We start from the raw sequence: 16,506 nt of genomic DNA, 5'->3' as shown, positions 1-16,506 counted from the left end.
CGCATGTGTTCCGTATAAAATTAATATGTGGAAGTGGATACTCGTATATTGTAATTCCGCAAACTGACTACTTTTATACTTTTCAAATGTATTCAAAATACGAAATTTAATAATTTTAAAATATTGAAAATACATTTGTTGAAATAAATGGAGAAAAACTGTAGGTCCCCCCACCCTAACAATAAAATAAGATGTTTCTAGCTACGGCACTGATCGATTGACTAAGTTAAATTAACAGAATTACATGCTGTTTTTATTTATAGTCTGTAATTATCTTTTTCTTGCGACATTAGCCCTTTTTCTCTACTACCGCACCATTTTTTAACAATCTTTTTCTATCAGTATTGGCTCACTTTCTCTGCTATCAGACCATTTCTTTGTAAGTCTATAACGCAGAATAGTCTGTGTCTATATTGTGTATTTGTGTGAGTAGTAAATGATCATATTATTACAATGTACATGCAACGCCTATCACATAATATGGTGTGCTGCCCGTATACCCATCAAGCCTGTCTCACTATATCACTACCATATGCGCCGCCAGGAATTTTGTCAGGGGGGTGCATCGTGCATAGTATACACTATACTTTAATTTCTGAATAATGTTTAAATTATTTTAGTTAAATACGTAGAAATATTTTTTCAAATTATACGACGATACAAAGTTATTTCTGTTTTTACGTTGGATGTAAAGTTTTATAAAGATAATTATGCAAAAAAATCTTTTCAATACCATAATTTTTTTTTTTTTTTTAAGCCAGGGGGTGCAATTGCACTGGCGCCCTTGGTCACTACCGAAACTTTCGAGCTCGAGAACGTTTTTTCTTCACTGATATTACATATACTATTTTTTCCAACATACCTACTAGTGCTACTCACTTTTATATTTACCTGATAATTCTATACTGAATACACATACGATTTCATGATTATTTTACTTAAGAAAGATTTTCCGTTATTATTTTACATGGAGCTTACCCATAATTTATTATAATAATCGGTTTTACAATATAATGAACAACATAATAATATGTGGTATGTTATTAATCTATAATGACTATAATAAAATCAATTTTATAAATTTTTAGTCTGAAATCAACTTCCATTTGTTTTTACTTTAAAAGTATATAGGTCCGAACCCGTCGGTTAAATAAGGTAGAAAAACATTCTCTTGCTTCTTGTATTTACTTAGTGCGACACGTAATTATTTTAAATCCGCTCGGTGGAAAAAAATCATGTTATAATTTTTGTGGTTTATCATCCTGTGCCTCGCACGATTGGTGCGTATAGGTATAATGTCTGAAATAAATAATTCTTAAGGACCATTTTTTGATTTTTAATTATTATTAATTTGTGTTAAATTATATTTATTTAATATAGACTGATTGATTCCTCGAGAAGAAATTAAGTAGGTGCCTATTAGATATTGGTAAAATAACTAACGGATTAAAATTGTACAACACCTAAAAGCACATCAATGTAATTTTATAAATACAATAACAAAAATTTTTATTTATATGGGCAAAAACTGATTGTTTTGTTATGCTTATACACTTTTTACATTTTAGTCGATATTCGTTTTTCTGTTTTTGCAACACATTAAGGTCGAGCTGGGCTACCTACTATGCTACTATTCTACAGCACATTGGGCCGCAGGCTATGGTTATGTAAAAATAAGCACAAGGAAAATAAAAATAAGAAAAAACGGGAATTTTCACGCAAAATCGATTTTAGATATTGGTGTAACTCTAAAACAAATTCCCTTAAGACACATGAAATATTCACTGAATGTTTATACTGGTATGTTCTATACTTGATGAAATTTTCAAAATATTTCAAATCTTTTATGACATTTCAAATTTTTAATCTTTTTAAATTTTTTATTTATAAATGTCAATAAAATGTTATTCGTTTGGTCAAAGACGTCAAAATGTAATACAAGACTCTATTAATATATTGTAACCATGTTAGTTAAAAAAATGTTAAAAATACATTGTCACAATTTAATTTTTTAATAAGCATTGAAAGTTCAAATTTTGACAAAATAAGTAAAAATTAAGAAAATGTGCAATTCATTTTGAGATAAAAATAAAAATTTATCTATTTATTTCTAAGTGTTGAAAATTCAATACAAAATTCTTCATGAGTTTGTCTACTTTTATCAAATAAAAAATATCTACTAAACTTACAACATTTAATATCAATCAATTTCTCTTGTACTAGTTGTACTGATATTCTGATTTTATTATCGTTCAAAAATGAATAACTGTAGAAACTTGATATTTACACCATATTTTTATTTTATTAACTCCTACTTGATAACATTTTAAAAATATTTCAACAATTTTCTAAGACAATTAAAGAAATTTAAAATTTTCCATTTTTTAAGTTTTTTATCCTATAAATGTCAATAAAATTTTATTTGTTGGGTACAAAAACTTGAAAGTTTAATACAAGTTTCCCAAAAGTTAACATAATAGCAGTTGTAAAATATTAAAAATATATAAGTAAGATTTTTTTTTTTATAACCATTTAAAGTTCAAATTTGGACATCATTTATTCAATTGAAAATTAATAAATTATTTAGTTGTTAAAAATGTATAAAACTTTTTTTAATTGTATAGCTAAGGATTGTTTATGTTATAAAAACTTGTTTAATTTACTGTAAATATGTTGATATTCATTTTTACGTTAAGGTTTCAATTGTGTAGACAATAATAAACAATGATAGATTTTAAGTTCAAGCATTTAGTTAGGTATAATATAGAATATAAATATAGATGCCTCGTGCCTGTTTTCGTAAAATATTTCGATTTCATTGAGTTAAACAAAATGTCATCCATAACATTATTTGTTTGTTGTCTTAAATCATTTCTCACATTAGAAAAAGCATTTAGTATCCGTTTTTCTGTGAGTTTAGGGAATTCTTCGACATGTTTTCCTTCGATTTCATCATATTCTTCTTCTCCTTCATATACACCATAATTTTTTTTTCAACCTTTTCCACAATACTTAATACTATAAAAGTACAAAGTTACCACATTTAAAATGAACATTTTTTCAAAATCATACAAAGTGCCAGTGAGATGTATTATAATATACAAAGTAACCATCTAATGCATAATATGGGTCTATATAGATAGAAGCCACCTCTAGTGATCTAATCTCCTTAGAAATATTTCTATTAAAATTAATTAACACTAGAACATAATATACATTAAGAGATTCAATTATATTAATTTATAATATCACATATATAAATATGTATACAAAATTAAATATTCAAATTTTTAGTTTAAAAAAATAAATCAATCAACAATTATTGATGTTCACGAGAAAATGTTTTAAAAAGAGATCAAGTTGTTAATTTTAGTTATATAATCTGACTTGGTAAAAATTCAGTCTCGTTAAAAAAAAATAAAAAATTCAATATTTATAATGTATAAAAAAAAAATGGAAACATAAAAGTAAATATCTCTGATTGTTTTCAATACTCAATATCATAATCCTCAATCATATCCATGAAATTTGTTAACCACATGAACAACTCTTGCACCTTAGTATCGTCAAATTTCTTTAAACATACACTGTTTAGATTTTTAAAGCAAATCGATAAACATTTTAAACTATCCTAAAAAAAAAATTTGAATTTGAATTATGTAGGTATTTTTTTAATAATTGAAAAATTACTTCTGGCCAAGATAATTGTAAAATTGACATAATTTGATTTGTAAGTTCATCAATAGTAAGAAAATCATTTTCTATGAAATATTGTATCCAAGCAGTTATTTTTTCACTTATAATAGCTTTATGGGAATTAGACTTCTGTGACAGAATATAAATATTACGTTCACATATTATCATTGAAACGGTGTACAGATTTTCGGCCAAATATGGATGATACGCTTTCATCACATCTTTATTAAACAGCTTTGGCATATTATATGCTGAAACAAGATTGATTAATATTAGTGCATTAAGATTTTTGAAAAATTCCAGTTCATTAAATGTTGACATACTTGCTATTAATACATTATCAATCAGTCTTGTTATTATAAATCGGTATAAATTAAATTCCATTTTATTTTTGTTTTCTAAAATAATTTTAAATCTTTCAGAATAATCTAAAATGTCATCCAGAGTTAATATATGATTATCAGCTTCAATAATTTTTAAACTAAACACCTGAAAGGAATAATAAAAATAATTAATTAATCCTAATCACATTGAATTTCTTCATAAATATCAATTATCATAGTAAATGAAAGTCATAACCAAAATCAGTATGTTTCACTGGAATATAAGTTGTAAAAAATATGAAAATAACAAATTGCCTAAAATTATATTCATTTATTACGATTTTTGTATATTATTATTATGGTCAAGGCTAAAAAATCCTATACTTTTTTTAATTCTTTAATTTAAGATTAAATAGAAAATGTGATTTAAGTCAAAACTTAAAATGTACGATTCTTTTATTCACTTAATAAAATAAATAAATATCACGGGAAAAAATTTAATTCATTAAGTTAGAAGTAACTCTATATATAACTAAATAATTCGGTCAAAAATAATTTAATCAACTCTTTAACTCAAGCCTAGACATATTTTATAAAACATTAAGATTATTACTTATTAGTTATTACATACTAATGTATTTACTGTACATAAATAACTAATATTAAAGTGAAACTGAATAATTATAGCATATAAAAGGTCTTGTTTATTATCACCCTACCACAGAGTCTTATTTAATTGATTATCCCACCACCAGGCACTATAATATTAGCAGCCTTTAATCTAGAAATTTTATATTTCTCAACATCTATATATATGTAGTTAAATCCAGTATGTGATCTATTTATAAAAAAAAAAGGCAAATACTTCTTATAACATATTTTCATTTTTAATATTGTATTTTATTATACAACAATCATAATTAGCATGTAATTCCTTTCATTTTATATGTGGAATTTTAAGTCACCTATATATTACCAAAACATAATAAATTAGTTTCAAATAATGTTAAAAATTTATTTTTATGATTCTCCAAACCAATATTTTTCTAACAAAAACATTTTAGTTAAAACGGATAAGAAATGTGACATTAAAACATCTTTAGGATGGTCTTATTTTTTATACTTATTTATGTGTAATTCTTAACTATGCTAATGTTAATTTTAAATAGTATATTATTATTATTTATTTTTATTTGAAAGTTTTGTAACGTAAAAAATTTGAATACCAAGGATGATTATAAAAGATGGTGGGGTGATACTTTTTATAAAAACGACGACACAATGATAAAATATAAAAATAACATTTGCAGAAATGAACTATTAAATTTTTCAAATTTAATCACAATGATTAAATGTTAATATTTAAAGTGATCTGATAAAATGTTAATAATAATATTAATAATGAAAAAACAATAAATTAAATTTTGTTTGAATTTCCTTAAACAATCGTGTTAAAAATGATGATCTCAACAAAATAGTATTAAAATAATATCCTATGTAGCCTTATGCCTGGTTTTATACAATTAATTGACGCTTACAGATCTACTTTTTATAGTGATCACCCAGATATTTAGGATTTATAAACACTAGAATGTAACACATTTTTAATATCATATCACTATAGTCTTGGCCATAATAACGGAGTAACGTAAAACTCACACATAAACTTAATATTTAAATACTTTTGTTTGTATTAATTAATTGTGACTTTTTCTAATTTTCTCAATAAAATATACTTGCATTTAAATCTGTCAATAGTTCATTCTCTGGAATAAACATATCTTCATCTGGTTCATCAAAATGAGTAGGCATCAATAATTCACGAAGATTACTTCCATCTTCATTTATACTCCCATTTTTTAAATTTATTTTCAATTCAGTTTTAATGTAAGTAATAAACATATCTGTAAACAAAATTATGAATGAGTTCAATCTACATTAATATAAATAAAATACAACATATTACTTTTGATATTTATATGATTCTTGACCCAATCTGTTACTAATGCTTTAAATTTACGAACTGTAACAGCAATACAAAAAGGCAAGGAACTTGGGTTCACAGATTCAGAATCTAATAATTCTTGAATTGAGTTGGGAATATTGTTTTTGGAAAAATGATCTACGTACTGTTGAATAGTGGAACTCAAAAATAAACTACACTTGGCAACATCATTTTCGTCGATTTTAAACATTGCATTCTGTAAACATTAGTACTTAATTATTTAACTGTCTGATACACATTATGATTAGAAAAATAATAATTTTATTCACTGTATTTTCGCTGATATGTTCTTTGAATTTTTCACACACAATATCAACAAATTGATTCTTAACAGCAGCTATACCCTTGTTTTGAATCTTTTTGGTACATGAAGAAGCGATTCGTTTTGCAATGAAATCAACTGTTGCTAACACAGATGAAGAATGATTTTCAAAGAAATGTGATTCTAATTCCAACTAAAATGAAAATGAAAATTATATTTGCCTGAATTTTTTTTAACAGTATACTTACTTCTATTTGATGATTTTGATTTATTTTTCGACTAGGTATACTGACTATAGGTGATAAAAATTTTATCTTTTTACTATTAACTTTACTTTCTAATACAGTACGATAATTATTTAACTGTGGACAATAGTGATAAATTTGCTTCGTATTTACTATTAAACCATTTTTGAATTCCTTTACATTTTCAAAAAGACCTGAATCATTATAAAGCATAAAATAAATTACACAATCGTTACAACAGCAATAATATGTATTATAAAATAAATTACTTTTATCAAAACATTTATTTGAGGCATCAAATAGTGTATGAGGTTCAATATTTATGTGTTCAATTAAACAATTAAACTGCAACCTCAACATAAGTACTGAACCAGTTATATCAGAATTCAACATACACAGAGAATAGATCAAAATTAGTACATCTTTATAAAAAGGAGTTGTAATTGAAATCCGATCCACTTGATACAAGTATTCAATGATCCATGAAGTTGTTAATACAATTTCACTATGACCACGTTTAAGAGCACAACGTAATTTAGCAAGTAAATTTATTGGAGGTAAAGCCTATATAATAAACATAATATTAAGAATATTAAGGTTGAAGTAGCAATATAATATTATAATATACAAATTACCTTTGATCGTACTTCCCATATATATTCTTTTAAAGCCGGATTTAAAACATCATAATCTTTGTATGGATTATATATTGCAAAGGCCAAAAATTTGGCCAATAATCTTAAAGTATCAACATAAAAAAAGAAGGTTTGTTGATATATTGCACCTTGAAAATATAAAATGTTTCTTTTTAGGAATTTATATTTTTAATAAATTAAGTGGTACACACCTTCTTGTAACTCAGAAGCCCATTCCATTGTATTTAATACATCAATTCTGTGTACCAAAGTATCTATTAAATGTTTACAAAAAATGCCATCGCCTAACAACATAACAGTGAATTCTTTAAAAAACATTTGCATACCAGGAAATTCGTTTGCTGGATCAACACTATATCCACTTGTATAGTCGCGTTTGGTAATTCGCTGATGAAGTAATTCTAACTTAGAGGCGGATAACTCTTTAATAGTTTTATTTTTATAGATATTCTAAAAATCAAAATCAAAATATTAAAAAATTAAAAAATGAATACATTTTATTTATATGAAAAAAAAATGTAAAATTGTAGTGAGTTATTATAAAAATAATAACCTTTGACTCTTCAAATGTTGAATTTATCAATTGAGCAACAAATAATTTAGCGAATTTACTCATATTAACAGAATTATTGTTTTCCTTAAGCATTTTGTTAATATGTTCAAATTTCTTAGAATCTAACTCATACTGATTTTCATTTTGTTTCCAATTTTCTAGTAGATCATAAAATGCATCTCTTTGCATTTTGAAAGCATGAAACATTTTTACTGATGGAAAACAATCTTTGGCATCTTGTTCACCATCGAATTTTACCATATCTTTTGATATACTCGCATTTAAAGACTTTATATCATCATTTATGTTCTAAAAACAAAATAAAATAATGTTAATAATAATTAACTCGTACACGTTTTACCTATATCTAAATATTTATTAATATAATATTGTTATACATATTTACTAACCGATGTGTTAAATTTACTTTCAAAAGTCTTAGCCAATTCTGGTACATATGTGTTGATGACTTTCTGTTTTAAAATTAGATTGATAATTGGTTTTTCCAAATAACATAAAATTGGAACCAATTGTTCTATAGTCTTTGAAGCAAAATAATGACAATCATCAGATGATTTGAAATATATATTATTTGAACTAAAACTGTCATTGAATTTTATTTCATGATTTTTTACTGAAACAAGTGTAAATACATAACCTAACTCATGAAACAAATTACATAATATATTAGAATTTATCATTGCAGCATAAAGACTTGACAATATGTCCAAGCTCCTTCGTTCTTTCTTAGTGGTATCTGAAAAATTAAACACAATAATTTCTACTTGTTTAAACATTCATAAAAAATTAAAAAATTTGTAGTTTTGTAATCAAATCGAAAAAAAATTTTTAACATGTATTTAACTATGTTTATTTTTCTGTCATAATGAAAGAAAAAATTCAAATTTAAATAGTTATTAAATTATTTAAGCAACTATTTTTCTTTAATCTGGACACTTAATCAATACATAAATTTAAAAAATTTGGAAAAAATATGATTTTGATTTATTTCAGTGTAATGTTTAATTTCAAAATGTATAAAAAGATTTTCTGTTTTCAGTTCAAAAATTGATTCAACATTTTTAAACAATTCTATATTCTATAGAAGTGAAAAAAATAACAATTTTCTTAAAAACTAATTAATTATTTTACAAAATTAACAACTTACCAATTATTTTTGTTTTGTTCATTTTAGAAGTCACCGAATGTATTTGAACTGTTTTTTTGCCTTGGACATTGGAACCTTTTGTTGTTGATGCTTTAGGTATTATTCTTTTCACCATTGGTGATTCAACTTCTGGCACATTAAATGCATTGTTTATAACAGTTTCATTCTCATCTAGCTGATTTACATACCTAATGAAATGAATATATTTTTAATATACATGATTATTGTTCTAAAAAAACAATATAATCATTTACTTACTGCATAGTCTTATTATGAACAAAATCAATCACATAAAATGTAAATTCTATTTTGCCAACACCATGACGAATGTTCTATATTAAATAAACTATAAATTAATAAAGCTTCTGAAAATCTGTTAATTACGTATGATATACATGTAAAATTGGCTTATGCTACACATGGTTTATACTATTGGATAGAAAAAAATGTTTATGTGCAAAAATAGCTACGAAAATTATTTAACGAACAATGTTAATTTTGATTTTAATTTTAAGGAATAAATAACAGTAATTTTGCCTGCTCCAAAAATAGGTATAATAGATATAATGTAACATTAAATTATAATCATATAAAACACAAGTCCACTCATTGCAATTTATATTGATGCAGTGTACAAAATAAAAACCAGGAAATTATAGGAATGCTATATAAAATCCAGTTTGTATTTATTGACAAAGTAAAATTAATGTTTTTTTTAACCTAGCAGCGTATTTACAAACACTGAGTTGAAGTACTAGTGACCAAATTCGGTTAGATTCCGTAGCGCATTTCTTTGCAACATTCCCTAACTGGTTTAGGGTATACTTTTAATTATTTTTGTAACAAACATATATAATGTACCTACCTAAATTAATTATATTAATAGATATATGATTTTTTTAAATTATTTTATAATTTATATCTATAATAAAATATTAGGTACCTACATACATTGGTAGTATATATAAAATATATAATACTTTATGTCTTGTAAAATATTAATTTGTATCATTATAGTTTAAAAATACTAAAACAAATCTACCTAGTAATATTGAAGAAAATAAATTCAAGACCGCATTAACGTAGGAACTCTGTTACTAACATAAAAAAGTAAAAAAAAATGTAATACATTACACAATTAACAATTGATTAATTACCTTAAATTTACTTATTTTTTTAATTCACCTAACACCAAACCTAGCTAACAAAAATGTTTAGGCGATCTAGAAAACTAGAAAACATGTTGCATAGTCTTTTTTGTTGGATAAATATTGATAAATAAATTTATCAAGCATGTAAGATTTCAAAAAGTATTAAAAATTATAAGCTTACACATTGTTCAAATGACCTAATTTTTTCCAAAATTTCATTCGTATCGATATTTTCTTCCAATACATTGTTCATTAAACTTGCACATCGAACTTCAGATTTAGACATGTACTTTTGCATGATTGGTTAATGGTATTATTTTACCAAATTATATAAAACTTGTAAACCTAAAAAAAGAAAAATAATTTTAAACACTAGTTATAAAATTAACAAAGAAAAATAATGTGTTGTAATATAACATAATGCAAATCAAATTGATCATGTGCACATACAATTGTTAAATGACAGATTTAAAAATGGCAAAAGGTATAATTAAAAATTGGAGAAATTAAGCAATAAGTTTTTCAAATATGCAGATAAAATGGACTTTTTAGGAAACAATAAAAACACAGAAGAATGTCAGTACACAACACCTATAGACCCAGTAAAAAGTAGACATATATATTAATGCAGAAAAAACAAAATATATGTTAGTAAGTAGAAGAGAGGAGAGTAGGCAAGCTAATGACATTTTTGTAAAAAACTGCGTAAAATATGGCGGAAGACCGAGTTCAACGGAGAAAAATATGTTAGTATATTTGGTCTAAATAGCCTTAGGTAAATAAGTGATACAATATTGACACTTCATACACTTACCAAAATGAACAAATTTTAAACGCTGCTAAAAGGCAATCAACAAACCACATAAAAAATTCAAAATTACATAACTACATGATTTAATGCTTAAAATTCATAGTCATTTTGAAATGTTATTTATTAATAAATAAGTAGGTATTATACTATTATATATTATAAATGAATATTATTCATTTATTATAATGGCGTGATGATAATAATGCATTATCTGTGTGCATTACCATCATGATGATAACTATGGATTATGATAAATAACAATGATAACGAAATCATTTTACCGCCAAAACATGCAAACCACGATAGTTCTTTGTTTACTATTTGGTTTCCACGCGTTTATCAATATGGATACAGAATCGTTATCAGTAAAGACGTCTTGCTACAACAATTATAAAATATTATATTAATCATCGGCCGCAATAAATAATGCTTAATAGAGCACCTACTTCGAACGTTTTCAGACTAAGTACAGAGCAATAAATTTAATTACCTATTTACTCAATTAAGTCTATATAATAGAGGCACTGAACAGTTTAAGGAATCCGCAGTTCTCACCATCTTAAATTAGTGGATAACCTACAGTCAAGAGTATCGAAACACAATATAATTAACATTCTACTGATTTCATAATCACTGCATCGAATAGTGTGTGTCCCGCAGTAGTAGATGTATATTAGAAAATCGTGTTGCTCGCCAATTATTAGCGACACTAACTGCATTACAACGAGATTTTTGGTGGGTATATTTACTTTTTCCATAAACAATCGTGTGTGCAATGTCTTCTAGTAGCATGGAAACTTCAGATTCTTGTATAACATCTCCTATCAAACCAGAAGATTCCAATTCCCCTATTATTCCACCTGAAGATAACACTGATCAAGGTAAATGACAAAAATGTCTACTTAAAATACATGCATCAAATTTATTATTTGATAATTTTTGGTTATTATTTTTTCAGATTCAAAAGAAAATGTTGATTCATTTGCTTACAATATTTGGCAATGTATGAAAAGAATAAATTCAAACTTAGACTTTTTATCGCAAACATTTAATGAACAATCTGATGTAGTACAAACTCATAAAGCACAATCTGCAGCATTGGATGATGACCATTTTATATTATTGTTTCCATTAAGAGAAATAGAAGATGTTATTGAACTTGAATCAAGACTTTCAAATAATAGTTCAGATTTCAATAAAAAATTGGTAAGTTTTCTTATAATTTTTTTTTTTTATAATTATTATTTATATAGTTTGTGGCCCCCTTCACAAATTATTGGCTAAAGATGGCACAGAGCTTTACATCATACCACTGAACAAGATATTTTATATTATTTTCACCTCATGCTGTTTTTGAATATTTGAATATTTTATACATATTTATTTGTTTTAAATTTGAAAGTAGTAATTTGTAGTTGGTACTGAAGCTACTCATTATCAACCATAAACCAAAAGCATAGGTAATTTGATTTGTTTTGTTTAATCAAATCAAACCATTTCATATTCAATATTGGAAGAAAGTAAAAAATGTTTCCATTTAATTAACACTTGTCAAGATGTAAAGAAAAAAAGCGGATAAGTGGATGTCGCTCTGCTGTACATTAGGTAGTGGGGTGGACCTCTGACTAGAGTAGGTTAGATTTGAATGCAATTATAGGTATCATTGTATACGAAAAACGATGCTGAACGGAGATGATTTGTCAGTCTAGGATATATTATAGATAATTAAAAATTTTCAAATCTTTAATTTAAAAAGAAAATTTTGTATAAATTTCTAGCTTAAAATAATTTGCGAATTTTCGTAATTTTTACGTATTTAGTAAAAATTTTAAATTCAAATGCTAATAAAAACAAATTGTGCCTATGTATTTTTTATAATTTTTTAATTACTATAAGAATAACTTATGAGGAACTTTGTATTAAATTTTCAAGTATTTTGATTGGGCCAAAAAAATTTTATTGACACTTCAAAAGAAAATTTTCAGAAAAATTGAAAATTTCAGTTGTCTATAAATACCTCAAAAAAAGTCAAAATATTTTGAAAACTAAATCATGAAAAGAAAATTCCAATCTAAATAACTTGTGAAATTTTCAACTATCTACGACTTATACTTTTTGAATAATAACAAATATTTAAAATCGGTTCAGGATAAATCGTTATCGGTACGCTATTTCGAAAAAATTTAAAATTCAAACGCACTTAAAATTTTTCCTATAACGACGCTTCGAGTTTTCTCTATAGCTATTTGAAGGAAAACTTATGGAAAACTTAGTGTTATATTTTTAATCCTTAGTTATAAACAGAAAAAATTTTATGATTTTTAAACTTCAAAATTACTTGCAAATTTTCGCGTTTTCGACATATTTCGTAAAAATTTGAACTATAAACGCTTATAAAAAAAAATTGTGACTTACGATTTTTAATATTTTTTAGCTACAATTAGAATAACTCATAAGGAAACTTAACAATAAGAACAACTCATAAAGAACCTTGCATTAAATGTTCATGTTTTTTTGGTTGTCCAACATTTTTTTAGCGACACTCAAAAAAAAATTCTCAAAAAAATCGAAAATTTCAGTGGTCTATAAATAACTCAAAAAAAGTCGAAAATTTTTGAAAATTAAACTGTATATAGATATCACTAACATAAACATTTGGTGAAAATTTCAAGTATTTACAGTGATTGGTTTTTGAATTACAGCCATATAAAAAAACGATTTGGTTGAAAACTGATTTTGCGTAAAATTTCCTGTTTTTCTATCATTTTTTTTTGTTGTTTTTCACGATTTTTTTTAAAACTGTTGGAAAATGTTTACTTTTGAACTTTATAATGCACCAAGGATATTCACTTGCACATCGGAAACCACCCCCAAAGTTTGAAATTGAAGCATTATTTCGACTAGTTATACTGTACACAGACACAAAAAAAAAACACATCATTGTAAAATCAATACATTCATCACTTCGTTCAGAATCTAAAACATTAAATACAGAACATAATTAAGCTAATATAATTTTAAATATTATATTATACAATATTTAGATATTAATTAATTTTCTTAAAAGATGTTTTTTGTTAACAGATTTCATGCATCACACCCAGAGATCATGATGGTCGTGTGTTAGATTTAAAACAATTTGTTAGAACCATTTTACGTACATTGTTCACATATCGTTTAGCTGGCAACTATTCTTGGCGTGGATTTCGAGGAAATTTTCAAATTGGAAATTTAAAAATCGTCAAACTTATTTTTGGTACGTACCTATAAACTTCATGATTAATAATATTCTTCTTAAGAGGATGTCAATGCACTATTTGTTTTTTCTCTCTTGCCCATGCATAGATAAAACACATTTATACAGAATCATTTTTTTATGTGTTTATGTAATCTTAAAGTAAAATCACCCATTACAAAAAAGATTTTTTAAAATAGCCCCTCGATATGGCATTCCCTCAAAAATATTATTCTTTAACTTTTTTGTTAAGGTTGATTTTACCTTAAGATTGCTTAAAAACATTTAAAAGATGATTCTGCGTAAATGCTTTTTGTCTATGTTGAGCGTAGGCTAGAGAGAGAAAACAAATGGTGCGTTGACATCATCTTAATTAAACTTTGAATAAAATGTTCTTAAGTATATTCATTGTTATATTTAAATATGCCTTTAGATATGTCAAAAAACAAATTCAAAAATGCTACAAAGTCAAGTGTTAATGTGTTCATCAAGGAATGGATCAGATATGCCAAACAACGACGTAACCAATTAAGAAAAGTTCAAAGTTTCTAAGCTTATACTACTATACTACTAAATACTACTCTATTATAATTTTTTAGTTATTATATTTCCTAAATATTTAATACATGAATAAGTTTAGAAATTACAATAAACTATAACATCATCAAAAGATATGTTTGCTTTTCAGCTTATATCCGTGTAATTTGTTAACTTAATTTTGTTAGTTATCTATCAATGAATATTTAGTATAAAAAATCAATCAGATAGTAAATATAAGTTGACTTGTTATAAAACTGTTTCTAAACTAACATTTTTAACTCATCTCTTAGATTTATTTAATTAACTAATTTAACTGTAAAACAATGTATATTCAATAATAGTTACTATTAAAAATTATTATTATAATCAAAGTACAACAATATACAATATTATACACTAATTACTTATGATTGTAGTTTCCTCTTAAGACTGCTTTAATATTGTTTATATATTATTTAATTATTAAATTATATTATTGTTTTAAAATGAGTTAAATATACAGAGTTTCCTATGGAGATCTGACAAATGAAATAACTTTTGTTCTAATCAATATTCTAAAAAAAAGTTTTATATATAATTCATAGATACTTGCGCTACATTTTTAATTTTTATTTTAATACTGAGAATAAAAAACTTAAAAATTGATAAAAAAAATTCAAAAACATTCAATATAGCCAAATTGTAAATCTTTTATTAAAAACAATTACTTTTAAATATTAATTAGAACAAAAGTTATTTCATTTATCAGAATGTCAGATCTTCGTGGTACACTCTATATATACACTATACAGGGTGGCCTGCGTGGATTTACGCAATTGCGATATCTCCTGAGATAGTAAATACATCATAAATCTGTTTTTTATTATACTCACATAGACCAGGGCTACATGTATTTTATCTTTTAATTTTATTACATTTTTGGGAAAAAAGTTTAAGAAAATTATTTTTTAAATGAAGTTACCTATTTTGTTGAGTTTATTTTTCTGAAAATTTAATTTTTTTTTAATCATGATTTTTAATAATTTTTTATATATAAAATGGCAAAAAGCTGGTTTTTATCTGGGAGGAAAGTCCTCGTCTATGACTAATGGGTATATCCTCACAGGACACCCTTTATTATTAAATTACTAAGTTGTAACAATAAGTATTCTTTTATGGCTTTTAGATAATAGCAACTTCAGTGTTACCAGTAAATTGTAAGTTTTTTTTCATACTCCTATTAAAATTCATTATGGTAACTATAATAATATTATACCCAGTGACTTCACCGGTTGCTTGCTATCAGGCCTTCTTGTTTTGACAACTCTCACAGTTGTTTTCTGTAATTTTATACTTATTACTCACAACAATCAAAGTTTTTATAAATTATTATTATTTTTACTTTAAAATTATGTGCGTATATTTTTTTTCATTTAATTTTTAATATCTCTCCCAAAACAGGCCGCAGGACATATTGTGGTCACTTTAATTATATGACGTTAAATTTTATTTTAAAAACTTGTTGTATAATAAAGAGATTTACAACATGATTTATGAATTATTGATTTTAAAATATTTTATTAAATACAGAAGTGTGTATTCCTTTTTTTCTTTTCCCAATCTTAATAAAATTGTCCATACCAACTGTTTTTTAGGAATTTTATTTAAATATTCAATATAAGCGCAATTATCTAAGTTTTATAATATATGTATTTGTGACTATATTATAGTGTAAAAAACATAACAGAAGCGTTCCTACACGTGCACGCATGTGTTAATTACGTGCTACTTGGATATTAATTATTATGTTGTTTCTGTCTTAAAGTATCAATCTTTGATAATGCATTAACTTACCTTACCTAATACAATTTTTTAAAACACA

At 25.0% G+C, this 16,506-nt stretch overlaps 2 protein-coding genes across 2 annotated transcripts; one reads left to right on the top strand and one right to left on the bottom strand.

The window, feature by feature from the left end:
• Positions 1-3,208: 3,208 nt before the first annotated feature.
• Positions 3,209-11,031, bottom strand: dlt (codanin-1 like protein dlt). The gene is made up of 16 exons (XM_089216360.1): positions 10,874-11,031; positions 10,241-10,404; positions 9,167-9,240; positions 8,909-9,096; positions 8,151-8,497; positions 7,741-8,049; positions 7,379-7,637; positions 7,167-7,315; positions 6,801-7,095; positions 6,535-6,725; positions 6,294-6,479; positions 5,986-6,220; positions 5,760-5,923; positions 4,020-4,185; positions 3,691-3,947; positions 3,209-3,631 (listed from the first exon to the last, which is right to left on the bottom strand). Exons 2-16 carry the CDS (start codon positions 10,355-10,357, stop codon positions 3,488-3,490), a joined length of 3,081 nt encoding a protein of 1,026 aa, XP_089072486.1. The 5' UTR covers positions 10,358-10,404; positions 10,874-11,031; the 3' UTR covers positions 3,209-3,487.
• A 196-nt stretch (positions 11,032-11,227) lies between these two features.
• LOC107168423 (uncharacterized) lies at positions 11,228-16,174 on the top strand. The gene is made up of 4 exons (XM_015517827.2): positions 11,228-11,751; positions 11,829-12,076; positions 13,955-14,126; positions 14,539-16,174. Exons 1-4 carry the CDS (start codon positions 11,646-11,648, stop codon positions 14,655-14,657), a joined length of 645 nt encoding a protein of 214 aa, XP_015373313.1. The 5' UTR covers positions 11,228-11,645; the 3' UTR covers positions 14,658-16,174.
• Positions 16,175-16,506: the final 332 nt, after the last annotated feature.

This window comes from Diuraphis noxia, unplaced genomic scaffold (genome assembly GCF_037042655.1).
Source record: "Diuraphis noxia isolate RWA-SAM2 unplaced genomic scaffold, SU_Dnox_SAM2 contig0001, whole genome shotgun sequence".
Taxonomy (NCBI): Eukaryota; Metazoa; Arthropoda; class Insecta; order Hemiptera; family Aphididae; genus Diuraphis; species Diuraphis noxia.
Note: the sequence above shows the minus strand (reverse complement) of the source record. Positions and strands in the feature narration are given on the sequence as shown.

What these genes read in the sequence shown, in the direction of transcription:
- dlt (XM_089216360.1), bottom strand. Translation starts at nt 10,357, where the DNA reads ATGCAAAAGTACATGTCTAAATCTGAAGTTCGATGTGCAAGTTTAATG. An exon ending in CAACATTTGAAGAGTCAAAG is followed by an intron (nt 7,638 to 7,740) that starts GTTATTATTTTT and finishes TTTGATTTTTAG; the next exon opens with AATATCTATAAAAATAAAAC. An exon ending in AACATATCAGCGAAAATACA is followed by an intron (nt 6,221 to 6,293) that starts GTGAATAAAATT and finishes TAATGTTTACAG; the next exon opens with AATGCAATGTTTAAAATCGA.
- LOC107168423 (XM_015517827.2), top strand. Translation starts at nt 11,646, where the DNA reads ATGTCTTCTAGTAGCATGGAAACTTCAGATTCTTGTATAACATCTCCT. An exon ending in CAGATTTCAATAAAAAATTG is followed by an intron (nt 12,077 to 13,954) that starts GTAAGTTTTCTT and finishes TTTTGTTAACAG; the next exon opens with ATTTCATGCATCACACCCAG. An exon ending in AATCGTCAAACTTATTTTTG is followed by an intron (nt 14,127 to 14,538) that starts GTACGTACCTAT and finishes ATATGCCTTTAG; the next exon opens with ATATGTCAAAAAACAAATTC.